The sequence below is a fragment of the Eschrichtius robustus genome, chromosome 6 (genome assembly GCF_028021215.1).
Source record: "Eschrichtius robustus isolate mEscRob2 chromosome 6, mEscRob2.pri, whole genome shotgun sequence".
Taxonomy (NCBI): Eukaryota; Metazoa; Chordata; class Mammalia; order Artiodactyla; family Eschrichtiidae; genus Eschrichtius; species Eschrichtius robustus.
In genome coordinates this window covers 145346617-145369922 of record NC_090829.1, presented here as the reverse complement: position 1 = coordinate 145369922, position 23306 = coordinate 145346617, and the positions used below count along the sequence as shown (strand labels likewise).

The following is a 23306-nucleotide window of genomic DNA, read 5'->3' as shown; positions in this document are numbered from 1 at the left end:
TGTTCATTACCTGCCCCGACAAACCCCAGGAACGTCAGGATCAGGAGGGGAGATCCACTGGCAAAGACGCCTAAGACAAAGCTGAAGAGAGGAGACAGGAGAAGTGTGGCCCAGAAGAGGAAGTTCAGGAGTGTCCACGGCCGACGGGCGGGTTTGAACTGCTCCCCCGGAAACACACCTTTCTGGTTATACATCTCCTGCAGCGCATCCTGAAACAGTCAACCAGAAAAGTGGCCTCTTCATGTGCTGTTGTTATAACCCCACAGTGAAAAATGACTCAACCTATAAATAAAGTGGACGGACCATGCAGGCTGCGGGTGGGAGATGAAGTTGGCATGACCTTCGTGGAGAACCTCGGTGGCTTGTACCAAAAGCTTGAAAAATGCAAACCCTTGGACAAGACAACTTTCCTAGGAAAACTGTCAGCCGGTGCCTGGTGCACGACACGCACCTTCAACACCCAGGACTGTGGTGTCGGCCGGCCCCTCGCCGTCTCCTGTGACATCTCCAGGGCGAGGGTGGCGGCCACCACCTGCTGGGGGTCCGGCGGCCTGGCAGCACCCCCCGCTGGCTGTGTCACCCACAGAAAGCTGTTTAACCTCTCCTTCCTCCGCGTCCTGGTGGCTAATGATGGGCGGACAGAGGACCGGGTGAGGACATCAGAACATCCTCAACAGGGAAACGGGACACACGCTCAACACCGAGCACCAGCTGCCTGAGAAACGGCGAGGCTGACAGAGATTTCTCTGCAGCCACGACACGTCACATGCTAACAAGGAGATACACTCACGATAGTTTGTTTTCTGAAAGAAGTTAAGTGCCACGTAATTCCACTTCAGTAAAAATATGTACGCCTATATATTTGTCTAGGACGGAGTCTGGAAAGACGCACACCCACACGATCTTAATTCCCCGGGGGAGTAAATCTCACCTGCCCTCATTGTTGTTCTATTTTATTTTCTGCATTTAGCTTTCTACAGCTGTGTTGTGTATTACATAAAAACAGGGCAGGGGGATTAACAAATGCCCAGCCTCGCGGCCTCTTCCAGCTTGTGGTCAGGCACCAACTGCCCCTGCTGATCGACGGGGCACGGGGCGGGCACCACAGGTCCTGTGTGGTCAGGAGCCGCTGCGACCCTTACGCCCGTGTGTACACCTCCGGGCGACCACACGAGCCCCCCCCCCCAGAAGGCCCTCCCCTGTGCAGCTCCAGAACGTCTTCAAGCCGGTTCGCTCGGCCAGCTCCGCTCTGACCACCTGCCCCTATGCAGACAGGCCATGCCTCCTGCTCCCAGAGCACCTGTTGGGAGGGAAGCAGGGGCGCCCTGGGGCTCTCGGCGAGCTCACGGTTCAGGTGAACCGGGCCCGGAGGCCACCCAGAGACAAGAAGGCAGGACCTAGCCCCGCAGGAGAGTGCACTGTGGTTACAGATTTGCACCAAGTTTGTGACAGGCCTTTTGATCACCTGAATAAAACACATGTGACCCTAACGCAGATGCTCATGTACAATCTCACCCACTGCCTGCCATTGGCACCCACGCCTGGCCGTCCTCCCTGTGGGGTGGGCCTCCAGGCAGTCGTGGTAGCCTCTGTCCCGTCCTGACCTGTCAGTAATTCCACACACACCCAAAGGCTTCCCCCGTCGCCGCCCCTCCCACCAGCACCCCGCGCCCCCCGACGGGCCTGCTCCTGCTTCCCGACGTTTCTCCAGATGCCCCTGATACCCCCTTCCTGGACCCCGTCATTCCGGGAGCGCACAGAGCAGGGTCCAGAGGCCAGCCCGGCCACCTCCAGCCAGGCACTCACTCAACTCCAGGAGCAGAGCCCCCTTGTCCGTGTCCTGCTCGCAGGTGCAGGTGGGGTTACACAAGGGGAAGAGCACCCGCTCTCCTGGGGAGGGACCTGCCACACACACTGCTGCCCGTGCCACTCAAATATCACGTCCTTTCTCCTAACCCTGACGCCTTGCTTGACCAATCTCCTCTTTCCTCTTTCTAACCTCTGTTGAACGTGCTTATTGTGGAACTCTAGAGAAACTGACACCACCTAAACCATCAACATCTCCAGCCTCCCTCACCGTTTTCCAGTCCCTCCCTCGCCCCATCCCTCGGGGGCTCCAGGCCCTCTGTCATTACAGGCCCCTTTCCTTCACCGACCCCGCCTGGTCAGCACAGCAAGCATGGGGGAGCATGGCGGAGGGGCAGAGGCCGGGAGACCTGGGGACAGTTTCACCCACAGGATAGTCACCTCCTTCTCAGGACCTTAGTTCCCACATCTGCAAAATGGGGAAACTGTCTGGAATGACCTTCAAGGCCCTTTGGTGACAGCGAGGTCTGTTTCCACGTTACGACCGGAGCTCACTGGTAAGTGACCAGAGGCGTCAGTGTCTCCGGAAACACGTGTGTTACAGCAGGACCAAAGCACCCAGTTTGGCTGCTTCAGGGTCTGCGTATTCCCTGGCAGGGGGCAATAGGGCCGAAGGCGGTGCAGACCCCCTACTCACAAGACGGGGAGAAAGGGCTTCTCGGGCTCAGCTGGGGACATAACGGGCAGGCTCTTTGAAGCACAACTTAGAGACATTTCCCAAGGGACCAGAGCCTCCTACCACCAGTCACAGCGTTAACATCTGGCAGAAACGCTCCCACACGTGCCCTGCCGCACAGGGAACAGCAGAAAGTTCATAACTGTTCACAGGTAGGAAGACGACTAGCCAAAACGGGGTGTCATCACATGGGAAACACGCATGGTGGAGCACAGCATCTAAAGGGGTGAATTAAATCTATGTCAACGTTGCAGATGTAACAAACAATGGTCACTAAAAACAGAAGAAATGGGACAACGTGACACACAGCGTGGTCCCTGATGCAAATTACAGTGTAAGTGACATGAAAAGCGATAAAAAATGTATATGTTTCAATATTACGGAAAAACATAGCAAATAATAGAAAATACCCAAATAAATCAGTTATGTCAAAACCTGTCACTTGCTGTATTTGCATCAGGTTGTTTTAGAAAGTAACCCTTAGAGATGAAGACAAGGCCTGTGGTGCCATCCCCGCCAGGAGTCATCACACTTCAGCTGGTGGTCTCCATCCCCAGGAAGGGCTTACACCTGCGCTCCTGTGCTCGGGTACCTCTACGATAATGCACGGTACTGCGCCTGCGCTTTGTGATTTTCTGTGAATAGCATCACACTATACGCCTACTGCAAGCTGCTTTTTTTTAACACCTACTTTCTCAAGATTCATTTAGATTGCTAATATGCAGTTCATTCATTTTAACTGAATCACAGTTAAATGAATACACATAACGTATCTACTTCCTAATAATGCACTTTCAGGCTATTTCTCATTTCCTGCTAAACAAATACTGTTGCTTGCAAATGTCACTCTTTGTAAGAGTTTCAAACTTTTTAAAAAATATTTATTTATTTATTTATTTGGCTGCGTCGGGTCTTAGCTGTGACACGCGGGATCTTTCGTTGCGGCGCGCAGGCTTCTCTCTAGTTGTGGCTCATGTGCTCCAGAGCTCCGTGGGCTCAGTAGTTGCAGCACACGGGCTTAGTTGCCCCGCAGTATGTGGGATCTTAGTTCCCCGACCAGGGATCGGACCTGCGTCCCCTGCATTGGAACCACTGGACCACCAGGGAAGTCCCTTCAAACTTTTAAAACTTGACCCTGATCCAGAGATGCATTCTCTTTTGCAGGCTCGTGTATACACCGTCTTTCTGCCCATCCACCATGTGATGCACACACACTCTATTCCGTTTTATTTAGGTTTCTTTTTCTTCTGGAGAGTTTTGTTGTTCTTGGAAATCACACATTTCATCCAAGTTTTCAAATGTAGGAGCATCAAGCTGTCATATTTCTCTCATACTATTTTCACTCCTTGCTCTTTGGTTGTGTCACCGTTTTTATTCCCCTTAATGCCGGCACTCTTTTTTAATTGGTCAGTCTTGCCCAAGGCTTTCTATTTTATTAATATTTTTAAAGAAAAGCTTTTGGTGCAGTAGATTCACTCTTTTGTAGCTTTGCTTTGTGCTTAAATAATTTATGCTATTTTTATTTTCTTTGTTCTCTCTCTGGGTTTACTCTATCTTGTGTATGTTTGTAATAATGTATATGTGTGCATATGTGTACACACGTATATGTACATTATATACATTCTTTTTATCTATCCTATTCCAGACTTGGGTTTCTTGAAGCTGATGAAACCCACGTTCATCAACTCTAGAAGTTTTGCGGTTATCTCTGACAACTGCTCTTCACCGTTCTTCCCACCTTCTCCTCTGGACTTTCTAATTGTTACATTCTGGACCTCTGTTTATCCTCTGGATCTTTTAAACTTCCTTTTTACATTTTCACTTCCTCTGTGCTGCATTCTGAGTAATGTCCTCAAAACCTGCCAGCTTGCTAATTGTCTCTTCAGCTGTATCTAATCCGCTATCTAATCTGTTAACTAAGATTTTGCTGTCAGTAGATTTCTCATGCCTATACATTTTACTTGGTTTTTCTCAAATCTGTCTCATTTTTTAATAGGTCTTGTTCTTTTGTTTTCAATCCCTTCTTTTTTGCTTAATCATTTCAAACACACTGATTTGAGTCTCTGCCTGGTAGTTCCATTAGCTGAAGTTTCGGGAGGGTTTAATTTTTCTGTCTGTCTGTTGTACTTGCCCATCGTGGATTTTGGTTGAGTGCATCTCCAGAAGAATTTTTCTGAAGAAATCTCGGGCAGCTTAGGTTTGGAGTTGTGTTCTTCTAGATTTACATGTGCTTTTCTCAGGGACTCTAGAGAGATTCACCTAGAACCACTTTTTATGCTGATATTTTGGCTTAGTTCTTCTTGAACTATGCTGTTAGTATAACTTCAATCCCCACACCTGTTTGAGGACAGTGTTGTGATTGTGAATTACCAGGGGGACGTTTAGAGACCAAGGGGGAAAGGCAACTTCAAAGTCACTTCCTATGCTGGCAGTTACATTTTCCAGTTTAACCACTTGAGGGCACAACACCCGGAGGGTCCCAGCTTCATTAGGGTCTTCAGTTCCAACTTCCAGCCCCAAGTGAGGTCAAATCTTTGTTCTCTGCTTCCAGGTAGGCATTAAAACTCAAGACTTCAGGTTGGGTGGACCAGCAAACTCCACGAGCTTCAGCTCGCAGCCTTCCCACCTGGATTTCAGTCCCACCTCCTCTTTTGCTCCCTAGAGATTTCCCTTACTTTCTTCAGCACTTGTCAATGCATCTAAAAGGATATGTGTTTTATACTAGAAGGATTTTCTGATTATCCAAGCCTCCCCTGTTGCTGAAGATGATAACCTCGTGTCCTGTTTGTTTGTGTTTAAAATAAACTTTACACACACAGTATAAAGCCGGGGGTGAGGCATGTTGGGGGGATGGAGGAGGGACCGGGTGGGGTCATCATAAGAAGCCTGTCACATCATCTATATTGTGCCTTACTTATTAAATCATATATATACACATACACACATACATAATGCGTATTATATGTCTATAATTTCTTTTACATGAAAAATGAAACAAATGTGATAAAATGTTATTGCCAATGGTTGTACAAGCATTATGATATCCATTACACTTTTCTCTAGTTTGTTAATTCCTCAAAAGTTAGGAAAAATGAAAGACGAAGAAGAGGATTGGAAAGAAGAATCTGAGAGTGGCACAGCACTCCTGTCTCCAGAGGAAGCCAGTGTGCTACCTGCCTGCCCCGTTAGCTGCCCCTCTGAAACCTCTTCGTGAGACCCCGAGAGGAGGGTGGGTGTGGGGAGAGCTGAGCGCCTTTACCTTCTCCTGGTACAGTTTATGAAGCCACTGAGCCGCTTCCTTTTCATCCAGCGGGATCTCTTCCAGAGGAAATCTCCTGTTTTATTAAGAAGATTGAAAGCAAAGTGAATTACCAGATGACATCAAACTGAAAAGGGGAAAAACAAATCATTATGCATCAGGGTTACTTGTCAGCCCTGCCTTTTCTATTCAAATCTGACTCTCAATTTCTAAAAACACACACACATCAAAGTAACTTCTCGGGCATTCCGCCATGCCCAGTGGGACTGCAGGGAACCAGGGAGGGGCTGGGAGGTGCTTCACGTGCCCGGGAGCGCAGAAGCCTTGCCCGGGAACACCCAGGAGCAGTCAGCTGAGCAGATCGCGCCCCCAGCTCCACTGGGAAAACTGACCGTTCATTAAGCAGTTTTGGTCTTTCTTAATAGTTTGTTCTTTGGGAGTGACCATGGCTGAGAGTGTCTTTTATGAGGCAAAGAAGAGTTTGTGTTTCACAAATGAAATCCATTTGCTTCAAATATGACAAGCAGTAGAGATTTCGAAACTTTAATCTCAATTAACAAACGGCTGGCTTCAATGATGACACTGACTGCTGTACAAGCCCTATCACCAGCTGTGACACTGACTTCTGTACAAGCCCTATCACCAGCTGAATTACCAGCCCCAGGAGGGGAGGTGTCTACCCGGTAACACAAGCAGGGCAGGGACCGCTTTCTACGACAACTGTAGTACCCCGGGATCGCCAGGAGGGGCCGCTGAGCGCACGTGTGAGCAACGGTAATTTAACAAGGGACCGCGGTCATCCCGGGGGCTGGCTGCCCACCTCAGAGGGGCCAGAGAGCAGAGCCAGGAGAAAAGTCCACGGCCAGAGGCAAATCTCCATGTTTTTAGGGATCTCAACCTTTTGGGGGTTTTTTGGTTTTTTTAATAAATTTATTTTTATTTATTTTTGGCTGCGTTGGGTCTTCGTTGCTGCGCACGGCCTTTCTCTAGTTGCGGCGAGCGGGGGCTACTCTTCGGTGTGGTACTTTTCATTGCAGTGGCTTCTCTTGTTGCGGAGCACGGGCTCTAGGCACGCGGGCTTCAGTAGTTGTGGCACGCGGGCTCTAGAGCGCAGGCTCAGTAGTTGTGGCGCAGGGCTCAGTAGTTGTGGCACATGGGCTCTAGAGCACAGCCTCAGTAATTGTGGTGCACGGACTCAGTAGTTGTGGCTCGCGGGCTCTAGAGCACAGGCTCAGTAGTTGTGGCACACGGGCTCAGTAGTTGTGGCTCGCGGGCTCTAGAACGCAGGCTCAGTAGTTGTGGCACACGGGCTTAGTTGCTCTGCGGCATGTGGGATCTTCCTGGACCAGGGCTCGAACCCATGTCCTCTGCATTGGCAGGCGGATTCTTAACCACTGCGCCACCAAAAAGCCCAAAGCCCTACCTTCTTGTCTCTAAAAGTTGAGAACTTTGGTTTTTGTGAGTTATACCGATCCATCTTTACCATCCATCTTGTAAAACTTCCCAGTTTTACAAGCACACACGCAACCAGACATCCGAGCGATGCTGGGCCACATGTCACGCAGCCTCTGGGAGACTCCGCTGTAGGCTCAGAGGAGAGAAGAAGACTTGGAACCTCCTAGTAAACAAAACGGTTTAACTCTGTGGACCCGAAAGGTGCTGGGGACCTCCAGGAGTACACGGTGAGAAGTAGCGCTTGAAGGGTTTGCCACAGGTGCCGTCTCAGGAAGGAAAGGAAGGTGGAAGGGGTCTGTCCACAGAGAGATGACGGCCAAAAGTGTCAAACTCACGTGACTGTTCTCCCCTGATTTCACATTACCACATACAGGTTCTGCTGTATGTCTGTTATATGCAGGACAAAATATATAAAATAAGAATTTTAAATGATGAGATAAAACATAAATACAACTCTGGAGTTGACTCCACTTTGAGGACGCTGGCCCCAACTGCCAGCATGGACACAGGAGAGCCTCAAGCCACCATCCCCAAGGCCCTGGCCATGCCCAGTCTCAGGCCCCCGGGGAAATGAGGCACAACTCCACTGGGTCACAGGAACCTCGTCTTCTTTGATTACAGGTATGTTTTGGACTCACTGGGATATTGCTTTTACTCAAGACACCCGTTTGGTAATACAAAACAATAAGTTGAAACTTTTAGAAATTCTAAGAATACATTTATTAAGATATGATTGGGTGAAATATAGCCTCACATTTTCTGCAACAAAGGGGAAAATGAGCAGATTAAAGCACCACTCCTCTCCAGCTGGAGCTGAGTGCCCACGTGGAGGGGCGGTATAGCCTGGAGGGTGGTGTGAGCATCGGCCTGCAGCTGGACCAGGCGGGCTCCCCCCGCTCTGCCACCTACCAGCTCTGATCTCGGGCGGCTAAGGCTGCCAGAGCCCTCCTACCCAGGGACCAGAGCAGGATCTGCCTCTGAGGGCTCCCGTGAAGATGACCGGGACCATCCAGGGCCCCCGAAAGATCACCCATTCCCTGTTGGCCACCAGTGGTCAGCCCCCGGCCAGGGGTTCTAGAGAGCTAAGGGCAAGGGTCCTGGGCTCTCCCTTGATCCTGGGATGGAATAAGAGACCCTACAGCGACTTTGAGCTAGTCCTCTGTGAACGTCAGAGGGAAAAAGCCACCCAGCTTCCGGTTTATCTTCACAAAATTATTCCTGGAAACTTCCTACACTGGGGCAGGAGAACTGAGTGGTATTTTTTTTTAAACTTGTCCTGGCTCAAGCTCTCAAGACTAACATGAAGAGGGCCGGTCAGAGCCTCCTTGGGTCAGACTGACCGAGTCGGTGATGGTCAGTGGCTGACATGGGGCTGACACAGAGACGGGGCTATGTGGTTTATACACACAGGAACGTCCTGCCTTTCTGGGCACATGTGAGTGAAACAGGAGACTGGCGAGTTCAAACAGGATCATCCAGACAACACACGGACCTGGAGGGCCTGCCTGGAATTAGGCCTGGAGCTACAATCAGGTCAGAACACCGCTTAATGAACAGAGCAGCCCCCAGGCTGTGCTTTAAGGTAAAAAGACTTCTGGGTGGATTATCTTCTCTTCACGAGGCAGAGGAACGTGGAGCATCAGAGCGTGGTGGAGAGACACGGCGACCTCCGGCCACAGCCCTAGTCCCTGACCTTGATCTTGTGTTACAGACACGGAGCCCGCTCTCCCAGTGGCGCCTCAGGCTCTGCCAGTGGCCCTGGACGTCTGGACATTTCACCAAGACCACGAGTCACTCGGGATGGACCCCAAAAGGGATTCAGTTCCCCTCTGACCCTGAGAATCCCTGCCCCTCTGGGCCAAAGCCACCAGTGCCAGCAAAAAGTCACGCCATAAGCAGTGCAGCGTCAGGCCGTAAGGTTCCGCGGGATGGAGACCCTGCACTGATCAGCTCAGAGAGATGCGGGTCTCTATCCGGGGGTGAAAGGTCGGCACCGTGGGGGGGCGGGGAGGGGGCGGAGCCAGCCGCAAGGGCTTCCGCGGAGGTGGGAGGACAGGGTGCAGGTGGCCTCTCCCATTATGGCCCAACAAACTGGAGAGAAAGACGGTCACTTTGTCATTTCCCTTCCTCTGCTCCCAGAGTGGCGCCTGGAGCCCCGCCCGCCCGCCGAGCACGTTTCTGCATCCTCGGCCCCAGGGCACGGCTTGGGATGGGCCCTGGGAGCTTCCCCGCCCCCGCCGAGCACGTTTCTGCCTCTGCAGCAGTGAATCCTTTCAGAAGCTCCCTTCTCTCTGATCCCTCTACCCCCTTACTGTGCATACAGCAGACACGCAATAAATGCTCACTGCACAGACCAACGGGAATAGTTTCTGATAACCTGGGGACATTTTAAGGGCCATATGGGGCCCCTCCTCGGGCTGAGTTTCGCTTCTGGGGGATCCTCGGGGGTCCCGCGGCGGCCATCCAGAGCTGCCCTGCGTTAACCAGTGCGGGCGGGGCTGCCTCTGAGCCAATGGGGTGGAGGCTGGCGGGGTGGAACCTCCCAGCTCAGACCGGGCAGCCAGGAGCCCGAAGCCCAGCACGTGGCCCTGACCCACCTTCTCTCCCAGGTGGTCTGCGTGGCTGTACACCATGAAAAGGGGGACACGTGTGCGTCCCACTCAGACGGGGACAGCTTGTCCTTCTCCTATGAAAGTCCTACTTGCTGTCCAAGTTTTAGCTCAGAAGCCTCCTCCAAAAAGCCTCTGCTCCCTCCAGTGGGAGGGGTCACGCCTCCCTTGGAGCTTCTGGAACATTCCTGCTGTAAGTCGCACCCACTCCTTTGCTCTGTACTGTCCCCACCGTGTGCCAGCCCTGGAGGGTGGAATGCCGGCCACCTCCAGGAGGTGGGAGGAGCCGGCCCCAGTCCCGCCCACCTGCCGGCCCCGCCCTTGTGGGCACCTGCCCGCTCACCTCACACACATGTCCGCCTCGTACTTCTTCCCGTAGAGGATCCCCAGCAAAGACGGGTTCTTGTTTCCTCGGAAGTTCAGTGTGACGTCGTAGACAGCTGCGACTGCAGGGAGAGGGGCAGAGGGTGGCAGGTGCCAGCTGACACCCCGCAGCAGGGCCCCCCGCGGCTCTTTACCTGGATTGCTGGGGCATTTAGTTGATTCACATCTACTGTACTTACTGGCACGTTTGTGTTTAAAGCCACCGTTTCCTATCCATCCTGTTCTTTGTCCCTTTCATCTTGCCTTCCTTTTGGATTAATTGGATATATATTTTTTCCTTTATAAGGTTTTCAGTTATATACCTTTTTTATTATCATTTTCGTTGTTTTCCATTAACTAGTATTTTATCACCTCAAAAAATGATACGAGAATCTTACAACATGTAAATCCGAGTACCCAGTTCTCCCTTTAATGCCACTGGCATCCTGTATTTTACACGGAACTCACTGATCTGGTTTTTGGCAAATCACTGATTTCACGTCTTGCTTTGCTCGGAGCCCGGGCTGGAGACAGTCCCGGCGGGTGGCTCTTACCTGTCCCACGGAGGCACTGGACCGCGGTGGTGAAGCCCTTGGTCCGAGGCAGCAGGTGGTACTTGAGGACGGGCAGCCCCTTGGAGGCGGCCACCTCCATGCTGACCCGGTGCTTCTTCTCCGTGAAGCGCGTGCCCTCGCAGTACAGGAGAAACTAAGACACAGACAGGGGACGGAGGTCAGTGTGGTGCTGGCGACCGGGACTGGAGCCCCACAGGCTCCTAATCGCCCCTGCACGTGCCCCCCGCCTGGTGGCAAAGTCTTGTGGAAATGACGCCCCCCAGCGACCAGTGCGGGGCATGACCAGAGATGCTGCAATCACACTCCGCACACAACTCCTTCACAGACAGCGACAGCCCTGCACCTATTCTCAGGGAATGGAAAGACACTTCCTGGAGAGAATGAGACAAGGTGTCCCTAGGCAGCAGCCTTCCGATGGCAAGTGGAAAACAAAGTCTTCTATCCCTTTGCCTTGATGAGTTACAAACACCAAATAAGTAAGTAGCCAGTTCTCAAAGAACTGCCCTCAGAGACGGGAACTGATATGCAAACTGATCGATACCGATCATTTCAGATGGCTGTCCATCAAACTCCATCCAGGGGCTCAGAAAGGACCACCAGAGCCCCACCCCAGGGCCCTGCCCTGCCCTTGAAGGGTGGCTGTTTTAAGTGCAGCGCAAACCTTCTAGCAACTGAAGTCCACGTCGATCCACAGAACTATAGCTCACGAGGGCTTGTCCTGACTCGGCAGAACAGCCTGGGCGCTGGGCAGCCGGCCCGCTAACGTCTCCAGGGAGCCCCGGCTCAGCTGAGCAGGCTGTCCTCTGAGTGGGGCCGGGTGTGCGGGGCGGCGGTGCCCCTGGCGTGGCGGGTCCCACCTGGGGCAGGTGGAAGCAGGTGGTCCAAGAGGGGTTCCCAAGCCTGCAGGCTCAGAGGGGCGGGGCCCCGGCCCGCCTCAGACAGCTTCCCTGGTGCTCAGAGGCTCTTGCCGGCTCACCACTGAGAACTCAGGCTGCGCCCCTGAGACTCAAGACAACACAGTCCGTGTGGCTTCACCCCTCACTCACCCACACATATTCGGGGTAGCCGGCCAGGCGCCTCAGCCCTTTGATGACGGCATCCCGGTCTTCCTCCCATTTCCGTTTGCAGAACACGATCTCCAGGAAGTACCACGTCCAGCCGATGAGGGGCACATAAAGCAGCTCCCTTTTAGCCAGGACTTTGGAACTCTGGGGGGAGGGCAGAGAAGCGGGCGCATCAGGACCACAAGGTCCCTGAGGGCACGTCCCCGCAGGCCACCCCCAGGCCTGGCTGTCCTCGGGAGACCCTGCCTCTGAGTGTGACGCCCTGCATAAGCATGGACCCAGAGTGCAGGCGCCGCCAGATGGGGAAATCGCAGGCAGGCGGGCAGGAGGGGAGCCAAGGACGTAGAGGTTGCGCTGGCCGCCAGGCCCGGGGCTCCCCGAGGAAGATGCCAGGGCCACCATGCACTGCGCTTCCACCGCAGGGGACCCCCTCATCCTGTCTCATCTGAGGCAGCTGAGCCAACCGGGGGAGGAAGGATTTGAGAGAAAACGCAGTAACACCTGGTCTCATGAGCAAGCCCTGGGGCAGCTGGGGGCAGCCTGCAGTCCCAGGTGCCCTGCGGTCAGCCATGCTCGGACTCCTAGCTTGGAGGGACCAGGGGCTAAGCCCCGAGGGAAGGCCAGACCCCAGGGAGCCATGCCAGCACCTCCCTGGGACCCCACGTCACTTACCCCACCCTCCTGCGACCCCCACGTCTCGCACCCCACTCCCTCCCAGGAACCCCACATCGCTCACCCCCAGCACGCCAAAGCGCTCACACATGGTCCACCCACAGAGGAAGTCGATTTCGAAGTTGTGGTTGAGGATGATGACCACATGCTCCTTCCCGAAGTGGCCCACCGTGGCCCGGTCGGCGAACAGGGTGCACTCCGTGCAAGACCACCACTCCAGAAGCATCACCAGCTCTGCGGACGCACAGGCAGCGACGTCGGCGAGGTGCAGACCGCCGCACTCCGGCCGGGCCCTCCCTCCCCGCTCCCTGACGTGGGCAGGGCTTGTACGGTACCAGCCCGACTGGGATTTTCGGCTAGAAATGAGTTTTGATGGTTTATGTTGATGTTTAAAATTAAGTTTTCTAAAATTCTAATTACGCTTCTCTAAGCAAAAGTCAGGGGGGAAGTCAAATGAAAGCACAAGAGATGGAGGAGGGAACCCATTTTAGGTGGATGTTTTTCTGACCAACATCTCTAAAGGACTTAATTTAAAATATTTTTTCTTAAAAATCAGATCTTCGCTTTTCGTAAAAATCAAATATCCCATAGGATGGCATGGTGAGCAAAGCATTCGCTTATTAAGAGAATACACCATCATCATTATATTACTATTATTATCAACAACTACAAGTTATCGAATACCGACCGTATACCACATGCTCTGCTATGTAAATTACATACGTTATGTCATCTACTCCTCAGGCGACTTGAGTTAGTGCTATTATTATTCCCAAAGCACAGATAAAAAGTGGTGGAGTTCCCATCTCAGCCCAACACACTGAGCCCGGGGCTCTGTGGAAAGTTTCAGAGGAAGCTTAAAAACACAGAAATAGACAAATAGACTAGGGTCCTCATCGGGCTACAAAGGGGTCCTCAGTTTATGTATGTTAAGCACTGTTACTCTTACCCACATTACTCTTTACAAGAGTTTAGGTGGATACCTTTATCATCATGTCCGACTGCAGGTCTCACAGGTGCTGTGGACCGACGGGATAGCACACGTTCCATCCCCAGGAGAGCAGGAAGGGGAGGCCGCAGGCCCACAGCCAGCCAGCATCACACCCACCACGGCCAGGCGCCCGAGGACGGTGGCCTCAGACCAGGAAGCATGGCTCCGAGGCTCAGGACGCCCACCAGACAGCCTGTCCTTTGTTTGCTGGACACCAAGCCATCGGTTTTCTGGAGACCGGCCCTTGGGGAGGGTGGCCAGGGAAGGCTGATGGGGCAGGACAGCCCAGCGCTTAGACAGGGGGCTCTGAGCCTGACTGCCTGGGCCTCAGCTTCCCTGCTGACAGGAGACAGTAGTGGCTTCCTCACAGGGCTGTGGGGGACTGGATGGGACTCGGCGCGGGGCCTGGTTTCTCCTTCCACTTAGTGTCCCCACCAGCCCACGTGGAAGTGGGGGGACACACAGCTCCACCCCACGTGCTGGCGTCTCAACTTCCTTTTCTACGCAAGGCGGGGACTGGATGGAAGGCCGACTCAGGTAAGACCTGAACGCTCTCAAACCAGAAACCGTGGTCCCTCTTACCCTCGGGGCAGTAAGAGGAGGGGTCATAAAGAGGTCAGCTCCAGGACATGCTCGCCATAAGCTTCATCAAGGGACCAGAGAGGGCCCTGAGGGGACGCAGGCCCGGTCAACAGAGGAAAACTCCCCCCCGGGATAAACCTGTTAGCCTGGCCACTTCCAGCCAGCATTCAAGGCACGAAGAAAGACCCAAGGAATGGAAAGACAAGAGGCCCTGAACAGACGTTCTCCAAAGATGATTTACAGATGGCCAGCAAGCACACGCATTGATGCTCTGCATCACCAGTCATCAGGGAAGTGCAGGCCAAAGCCACGGCGAGGCAACCTCGTCACACTCACCAGGACGCTGTCATCTAACAGACAGTCAATAAATAGCAAGTGCTGGTGAGGACAGGGTGCCTAGGACCCCTGACGCTGCCGGTGGGGACGTAAAAGGTGCAGCCGCATTGGAAAACTATGTTCCAGACAGAGTAACCGGAGGACCCAGCAATTCCACCACTAGGTAGATGCCCAAGAGAAATGAGGACAGATGTCTGTGCGAAAACTTGAACACGGATGTTCATGGCAGCATTATTCACAAAGCCACAAAGGGGAAGCAACCCAAATGTGCGTCAACTGATGCATGAACAGACAGTGCATATCCATATAGGGTGACGTCTTTCAGTGACGCGGGAGCGTGGGCCTCACACGCACTACGGTGTGGACGAGCTCTGATTGAAACGAGTCAGCCACAACGACCACACTGCATGGTTCCATTTGCATGAAACGTGCAGAAGAGGCAAAGCCACCGAGACAGGAGGTAGAATAGTGACTGCCAGGGGCTGGGGAGGGGGCAGAATGGGGGGGGGTGACCGCTCCTTTATGGGGTGAAAATGTTCTACGATTAGACTGTGCTGATGGGCACATGACTCTATGAATACACTAAAACCGCCGGACTGCATGCTTTAAATGGATGAATTTCACCCCCTGATAGCTGTTTAAGAATTACAAAGCAGAAGGAAACAGGGACTTTGCTGGTGCTCCAGCGGTTAAGACTCTGCGCTCCCAATGCAGGGGTCCCGGCTTCGATCCCTGGTCAGGGAACTAGATCCCACATGCCGCAACTAAGAGCCGGCACAGCCCAATAAATAAATATTAAAAGAAAAAGAAAAAAGAAATAAAGAGGCCCAAGGTTAGGCTGACCTGTCCATCTGGAAGCACAGGCAGCTGCTGGGGGCTTGCCAACCATACCACCGAGGCGGCGGGGACCAGGGCTGAGACAGACGCACATGCAGCTCGGCGATGGCCTGCTCCTTTCTCGATGACGGAGGCCTGGGCAAACCTCCATGTGTCAGCTGGTCAAGTAGGAGCCTGTGGCCGAGACCGTTGCTTCTGAAGCAATTTGCTTGGGAACAAGGAAGGGTTTATTCATTATTGTAGTGAGGACATTTATTTTATTTATTTATTTTTGGCTGCATTGGGTCTTTGTTGCTGCACACGGGCTTTCTCTAGTTGAGGCGAGCAGGGGCTGCTCTTCGTTGCGGTGCACGGGCTTCTCATTGCAGTCACTTCTCCTGCTGCGGAGCATGGGCTCTAGGCGTGCGGGCTTCAGTAATTGTGGCTCACGGGCTCAGTAGTTGTGGCGCACGGGCTAAGTTGCTCCGCGGCATGTGGGATCTTCCCGGACCAGGGCTCGAACCCGTGTCCCCTGCGTTGGCAGGCGGATTCCTAACCACTGCACCAGCAGGGAAGCCTGTAGTGAGGACATTTAACTTGAGGCCTACCCTCCTCACAGATTCTGAGCGGACAGTACAGTACTGGTAACTGCGGGGCTCTAGGACTTACTCACTGTGCGTAACTGACGCTGCACCCCCATCGGACAGCGCTCGCCCCTTCCCCTCCCCCAGCCCCCAGCAGCCCCCGTTCTCTCCTCTGCTTCCTTGAGCTCGATTACGTTAGGCCCCTCATATAAGAGGGACAAGTGCAGTTTGTCCTTCTGTGACTGGCTGCGCCACATCTTGTCCTCCAAGTTCACCCATGTTGTCACGTACAGCAGGATTTCCTTTCTAAAGGCTGAATAATATTCTCTTGCACGTATAGACCACATTTTGCCCGTCCATCTGTCTGCTGATGGACACAGACGTTGTTTCCACATCTTGGCTACTGTGAACGATGCCGCAGTTAACACTGAGGTGTGGCCGTCTCTTTGATGGGGAAATCCTGCGATGCTTTCTCACCACGAGTCTGAGAGGAATCAATACAGCCTCAACCCGCTGATGTAAAACTCACCTGGCAGGGAGGGTGGCGGCCTGGATGGGCTGCTCCGACCCGCGGGCCCCTCGTCTGAGGAGCAGGGACCTCAGCCGCCCTCTGGGGAGGATGCAGAGCCCGCGGGGGCGCCCAGGACCCCAGTGAACCCGGCTCTCCCTCCCGGCCGCCCCGTGGGTGATGGAGGAAGCCCTGGACGAAGCAAGGAGGGGTGCGAGTCTCAGACCCCCCCAGACACGGAATTTGCTAAAAAAGCTACTTTCAAAGTCATTTCTTCACGTAGGCCTGACAACACGTGCCTCACTCACGTGGGCGCCAATGCCGCATCTAAAGGGCCCTTGTTTCCACGACCGCCTCCCAGGATGACCTGCAAATCACGCTGCTGGACACCACAGCGCCGGCTCAGAGCTGCCACCTGCGGGGGACGGACCACGTCCGCTGGCCACGCACAGGTGGAAAGGACGTCGGAGCTGCGACCCCATGGCACCGTCCAGGAACACGAGGACCACTGCGTGGGACTGTGCGCTCATCCCTGGGCGGCCGGCACGGGTACACGGCCTCCTTGCCACACGGCAGGCTTCTATGGGCAGGAGCTCCGGCCAGCAGCCCAGATGCAGGGGAGAAAGTGCGCATGGGGTGCGGGCGGGGTGCCTTCCCCTGGCCGCACACCCTCTCCTGGCAGCACCTGGGACCTGGGCATTTCTGGTCCAGCGCGAGAGGTCTGGCCCAGATGGGGCGGGTGAGCAGGAATGAACTGAAGACAACACAGGCAGCCCCTGCAGGCGTTTTACCCCCCTCCCCGCCCGGAGAGTGGGTCCAGCAGAGGGTTGCCTGCAGGAAAGCGGCGTGTCAAGGCAGCTCTGTTCCACCAGCTGCCAGCACGGCCCAGTGGGCTGCTCAGCCCATTTCCAGTCACATCCAGTCGCTTTTTCTCTCGTAGATCATAGATCGTAGATCGCTACATACGCGGCCAGGGCTGACGCCGTGAATCTTCTCATGGTCAATTTGGAGAACATTTTGAATGAGGACTTTTTTTGTGATTTCCTTCATTCTAACATATGCTGGCCCTTACACACATGAGCAAGCCATGCTCTGCACATTTCAACGAATGATTTTTTGAAAAATTCAAACTTGCCTACTAATAGTAATCGTTTACTGAGCAGTGTTGTACGCACACTCTATGCGTTAATTTAATCTTGATGGTCCAGCTGAGAGGTACCGTCTCTGTTTCACAGACGAGAAGGGTTAGAACCTTGGCTGAGGTCAGCAGGGAGCCAGGGCCCCAGCCAGGCTGTCTGGTTCCACATCTGTGCCCTTAACACAGCGCGAAGACTCCTCGGGCCTGAGGACGACAGAGTCACCCTGGGCTCGGGGGGACAGCAAAAGACACCTGGCATCACAGATTGAACACAGGGATGCTCGCAGAGTTGAAAATAAAGCAGTGGTTCAGGGTCGTCTACACCAGGGGTCCCCAACCCCCGCGCGGCAAACCGGTACCGGTCCTCGGCCTGTTAGGAACCAGGCTACCCAGCAGGAGGTGAGCGGCTGGCCCGCTAGCGAACCCCATCGCTTGCATTACCGCCCTCCGTCCGCAGAAAAACTGTCGTCCACGAAACCGGCCTCTGGTGCCAAAAAGGTTGGGGACCGCTGGTCTACACATTCGTGTGACTCTCGCTCACCCCACATGCCCATGGAATCGGGGAAAGATTTCACCAGCTCAAATCCGGGAAGGACTCCTGCTCGTGTATTTAAGACATAAACAAGTGGAGAAGCTCCCCAAATTCACCGGGTCCTGGGGGAAACTCTCACAGCATGTGGGTTCAGTGGGCACCTGTGTTCCTTCCAAATATTGGGGGATTTTACATAAATCTCAAGTTTTCTTATTTTTATGCTTTTTTATACTTTCTTGCCTTAAAAAATGAATTTCTTTGCTTTTTTAATCCATCTTTTTCAAATAGTTTAGAAGTTATGTTTGATTTCTGTTTTCTACCCTATACTTAGTTAACAAAGTCTTAAGGAAAGATCTCTGATGTCTTCCTGACAAATACAGGAATGATGGAGTCCTAACTTTGGTCCCCACTCCAGATTGACAGACTGCCTGCCGCTGGTCCTGTCTGCTCGCAGCCACGCGGGTTGGGCATCGTTATTATTTTATATGACTGCTTAGATTTACCTACTTACCAATTTCTCAGTCTACCAGTCTTTATGGTAACTCAGACCCTACTTTTTTGATGGCTTTTGTTCTTACTAAAGAATATTCTTTAAAAAAATTTCAGGTGACGATATGCTCACTTTTTGTTCCCCTCAGGCTGTTTTATCTCATTCTCATTCCTGAAAGGTCACTTTGCTGGATGTAGAGTTCTAGGCCGAGGCTGGAGACAGCCCACTGCCTCTGGCTCTGATTACATACGTTCTGCCGAGTCAGCTGGGAGTCTGTCAATCTTTGTAGGTGTTCTAGCTTTCTTTTCTGGGCGTTTTTAAGATCTTCTTTTTTGTCTCTGGTGGTTTGTGATTTCTCTGTGATGGGTCTAAGTGTGAATTTCAGCTTATATACCCTGCTTCGTATACATTTGCTTCCTAGAGCTACAGAATCTTGTTTTTCATCCGTTCGGGAAAATTCTCAGCCATCATTTCCTCCAATGGTGCTTCTGCTTATTCTTTCCTCGGGGACAGAAGTCCAAGATCTGTTTCATAGACTTTCACTCTCCCCTTACATCTTTTAACTCCTATTTTATATTTTTCATCTTGTCATTCTACTGCAATCGGGATGATTTCTTCATAGTAATGTCCAGTTCACTCACTCTCTCATTAGCTGTATCTAATCTGATGTAACGTTCATTCACTAAGCTTTTACTTTTAAAAAATATTATAATTACAATTTTTATTCATAGAAGTTCTACTTGGTTTTTTTTTTCCAATCTGGTGACTTTGGGTAGTCTTTTGTCTAAATCTGTTGTTGCATGTTTGTTGTTCTTTGACTCTGAGCTCATATATGATTTGTCTCAATCTGTGTGATTCTTCAGGCCTGAATCAGAGACACTCCCGAGAGCACATTTCCATTTGCCTCTGCTGACCTCATGGGCACTGCTAACCTGCTCACTTCAGCGAATCCTCAGGATCCTGGTTTAGACTCAGCCCCTCTCCTGCAGCTGCTAAGGCGCGGGCCCCTGGCAAGCAGTGCTGACACCCCATCTTAGTGCCCTCCTCTGTGAAGGGGCGGGGGCGAGGCTGAGGGATTTCCTTTACTTACTATGAACACAGCAATGCATTAAAAAGCTGGCCTTATCCAGAATTTGGCTGTTTTGTAGTGTTTTAACTTCAGAATACTGCCGGAGGTGGAGTCTATGATTTTCATCTAGTTGGCATTTGCCCTTTAGGTATGTACTCATCTCCCACGGTGATACTCGTAAATAACTCACCTGTATGTCCTGTATGATAGGATTTCTAATTCTCCTTCCCACACACACACAAAGGTGGCCTTTTATTTAGGAAAAAACCACCTGGGAACTGAAACTATCGCAGTTTATGCTATTTATTTATTGCAGTTTAAACTACATTTTATGTCTGGAAGCACGGGCAGGGCTGCCGTCCCTTGTGTGGGGCACATACACCTGGGCATGGACACTCCCACGGCCTGCTTAGCTGCCCTCTTCCTGCTCCCGCACTGGGAGGGGTCACAGGGACGGGCACGCAGACTCACCACTTCCCACAGGAAGTAACATGTCTATTATTTTCTCTTCATTGTAAAAGAAACGTGTTCTTATGCTAAGAAGTGTAAACAGCACACAGTATGAAATAAACATAAGAGTCCCCGCCTTCCTTCACTCCCGGGGTAGTTACGTTTTCTGTTCACCCTTCAGCTTTCTCTAAGCAGGGGTGGCCACACACAAGTGCAGACACGTCACACACGTGTCTTTTAAAAGTAAATAAAGGCAAAGCACCCTCTGTGCTTTGTTTTATAGCTTCCGTTTTCACTTAAAAATGTACCTTGAACTTGGTTCTCTACCAGGAAAGAGAGGTTCTCCCTGTTGTTCTTAGTGGCCGTGTGGGACACACCACAGTAAGCTTCCATTAATGGGCATTTAGGCTGCTCATTTTTATATTAGTCTTGTGCTAATATAAAAGTGGTAACATGAGAATATCTGCACACATATGTACTGTTGCAGATATCTTTCTAGGTTACATTCTTATTTGGTGGAATATTTAGGTCAAAAAATGGAACCGTTTAAGTTGTCCATTGCTACCGGCAAACTGCCGTCCAAAGATGTGCCCCGTGACCCCAACCCGCAGGGCGAGCGGCCCCCCCACCCCGCCCCCCCGTCAGCAGCTTCTAAGTCTCTGTCCAGCTGATGGGTGAAGACTGATTCTATTCGTACAAATGCACACACATCACAAGGGCGTATCGGTAACACCTGTACATGCCTAAACACATACATTTAATTAAGAGACGGGTGAGAGTCCTTGCCTTTCGCAGAGAGATACCGCAACATTTACACGTGATGACAGGCCCCCCGAGGGTAGCTTCACTGTACTCTGGTGCTAGGGTGACTGGGGGTCTGGTGACCCAAGACTGGCCACGTACCGGCAGCAGCTGTTAGGGCCTGGTCATGGTGAACTGACTTTATCATTGCTCGTTTTCAAATATCCAGAGTACCGTGTGAGACCATGTGGAACTGCCACCTCTGTGGGTCCAGAGGCTCAGGGGTTGGGACGTCACGTGGTTCAGCCCAGTGAAGAGCTCGGGCCAAACCCTGCCCCCCTACATCTACTGGCCAGGAGCAGCCCCCAGTTCCTGCCGGGGAGCGAGAGCCAGCCCATTGCGTCTTATCTCACCACCACAGGCGTTCACCCCCAGGGGCCCTGCACTGGTTTGTCTGGGATCATCCAGCAGAAAGGTCGCTGTCCTGACTGTCCGTGGCCCCCCGATCCCCGCCGTGCACATGCGGGTGGTACTCACGGCTCCAGAGCGAGTATGCGAGGCGGCAGTTCAGCCGGCGGTACAGCTGCTTGTTCACGGGCCAGAGGACTAGTGTGCAGAGCTGGACGGAGTTGATGATCAGCCCGCTCACCACGAAGACGAAGCCGATGAGGAGGTGCACGACGAACTGGGTCTTCAGGAAGGCAAGCAGGCCCATGGCCACAGCTCAGTAGCGAGTGCAGGGCCCTTCACTGAGAACGGCCGTCCTGCAAAGACGGGGCCGGCGGTCAGGTGGGGCGCCAGGGACCCCAGGGGTGAGGGGCTGCGGGCGGAGGAGGGGTCCACGGTGCTCACGCCAGAGCCCAGATCTGCAGCTACCCCCCACGGCGTCCTCAGGCCCTTGCCTCCCGAGAGCGACGTACGTACGGGGTGGACGGGGGAGCTGACACATCGTGCACACCGGCGTCACCCACAACATGCACACACACCACACACACACATTACATACACACCACACAACATATACACACATGCATAAAAGAAAGGAAGAAAGAAAAGACTAGAAGAAATGCACACAAATATTAATAGTGAGTATCTCTAGGTAAAGGCATGATGGGTAATTTTTCTTTTCTTTTTTTAGCATCTTACTTAAAAGATCAAAACTGCACACTCAATCTCTATAAAAACATTTCAACTACTGTCTTTTAACTCCCAAGCTGCTGTATCCTTTTTTAGCTGAAAGGCTTTTGTTTTGGTCTCTAACGCAGAAGCGGTGACCCCCCCGGGACTCAGCCAGCGTCTCCCGCTTCCCTTCAACACTGGTTTCCTGGTTTCAGAGATGAAGCCGGAGGCTTGCATTTCATGGCTGTACTTGTTCCGCGAGCTGCCCTGATCTCGTGTGGACAGAAGCAAGCACACGGCTGTGGCGGAGCCCCGGCGCCCTCAGAGCCGGCCGCGTCGCAGCCTGGTGCCCGCCGTCACTCTCAGAACCGGCCGCATCGCAGCCTGGTGGCCGCCGGCACTCTCACAGTCGGCCGCGTCACAGCCTGGCGGCCGCCTGCCCCAACCACAGATGGGTCCTCCAGAGACAAGCCCCGCGCTCTCTGCGATGCGGGTGGAGTGGGCTCCAGAGGCCTCCAGGGTGGCCACGCTGGGCACACCGGGGCACAAGGGCCTGGCTGCTGTGCCAGACATGAGGCCACGTGACTCCAGAGGACGCCCTCTGTCCGCCCTTGGCCCCGAGTGGCTGCGTGAGGGGTGGGGGTGGGGGGCGGATAAGCTGGCAGCCACGTGGGGAGGATGCCCGGGAGGACAGGGAAGGAGCCGAGGCCTGGCGCCCGGTGTGGGAGCCCCCAGGGGAGCCAGCCCCCCAGGCCCGGGAAGGCCTTCTGATGCCCGCAGCGCCCGAGAGCCCCAGCCCCCGGCCTTCGTGTCCAAAGCTCTGACCCCGAGAGGCCCCGAGAGGACGCACGTGCGGCGCTGCACACACTTCCTGCCACCGCCTCCTAAACTCGCACGAACCCCGCGGGACGCCGTCACTGCCCCTATGTGACCGGCGAGCAAGGAAGCACAGAGGCTTTGTGACTTGTTCAGGGCCAAGCAGCGCAAAGCAGGAGGGCCGGACTCCAGTCCCAGCAGGGAGACCCGCGTCCGTGCCCCCGTGGGCGGGGACCCCTCTGTAACGCACAGGCTCCCACATCAGCCAGGCCAGGCCTGAGGCCAGCTGCCTTCTGGGACCAGAGGTAACGGCTTTGACCAGATCTGACGCTGCCGCCCGGCATCTGGGCCCGCACCTGCCACCTGGCAGGCTCCCTGCCCCCCCGGCCCCAGGAGACCAGCCTGTTCCCCACCCTGCCATCCTGGGTCAGACACAATACCCGTGTGGGCCACAATAACCAGGGTCCCCAAAAGCCAGCTCAAAGACCGGCCCATCAGCTGTGATGCTGTTAAAAGCAGGTTCCCCAGGTCCGTGCCAGACCTGCTGGAGAATCAGCTTCACAGAGATATCACTCACACACGCGCAGTGTGAGGG

General features: G+C 53.3%; 1 protein-coding gene across 1 annotated transcript in view; it reads right to left on the bottom strand.

The window, feature by feature from the left end:
- Positions 1-23306, bottom strand: part of AGPAT3 (1-acylglycerol-3-phosphate O-acyltransferase 3) — a 90340-nt gene that overhangs the window by 2872 nt on the left and 64162 nt on the right. The window contains exons 3-9 of the mRNA XM_068547179.1: positions 21314-21540; positions 12604-12773; positions 11850-12011; positions 10783-10936; positions 10209-10311; positions 5802-5877; positions 11-209 (exon numbers count right to left, since the gene is read on the bottom strand). Of these exons, the coding sequence (XP_068403280.1) occupies positions 11-209; positions 5802-5877; positions 10209-10311; positions 10783-10936; positions 11850-12011; positions 12604-12773; positions 21314-21491 (1042 nt within the window). The 5' untranslated portion in view covers positions 21492-21540. The remainder of the gene's footprint in view (positions 1-10; positions 210-5801; positions 5878-10208; positions 10312-10782; positions 10937-11849; positions 12012-12603; positions 12774-21313; positions 21541-23306) is intronic.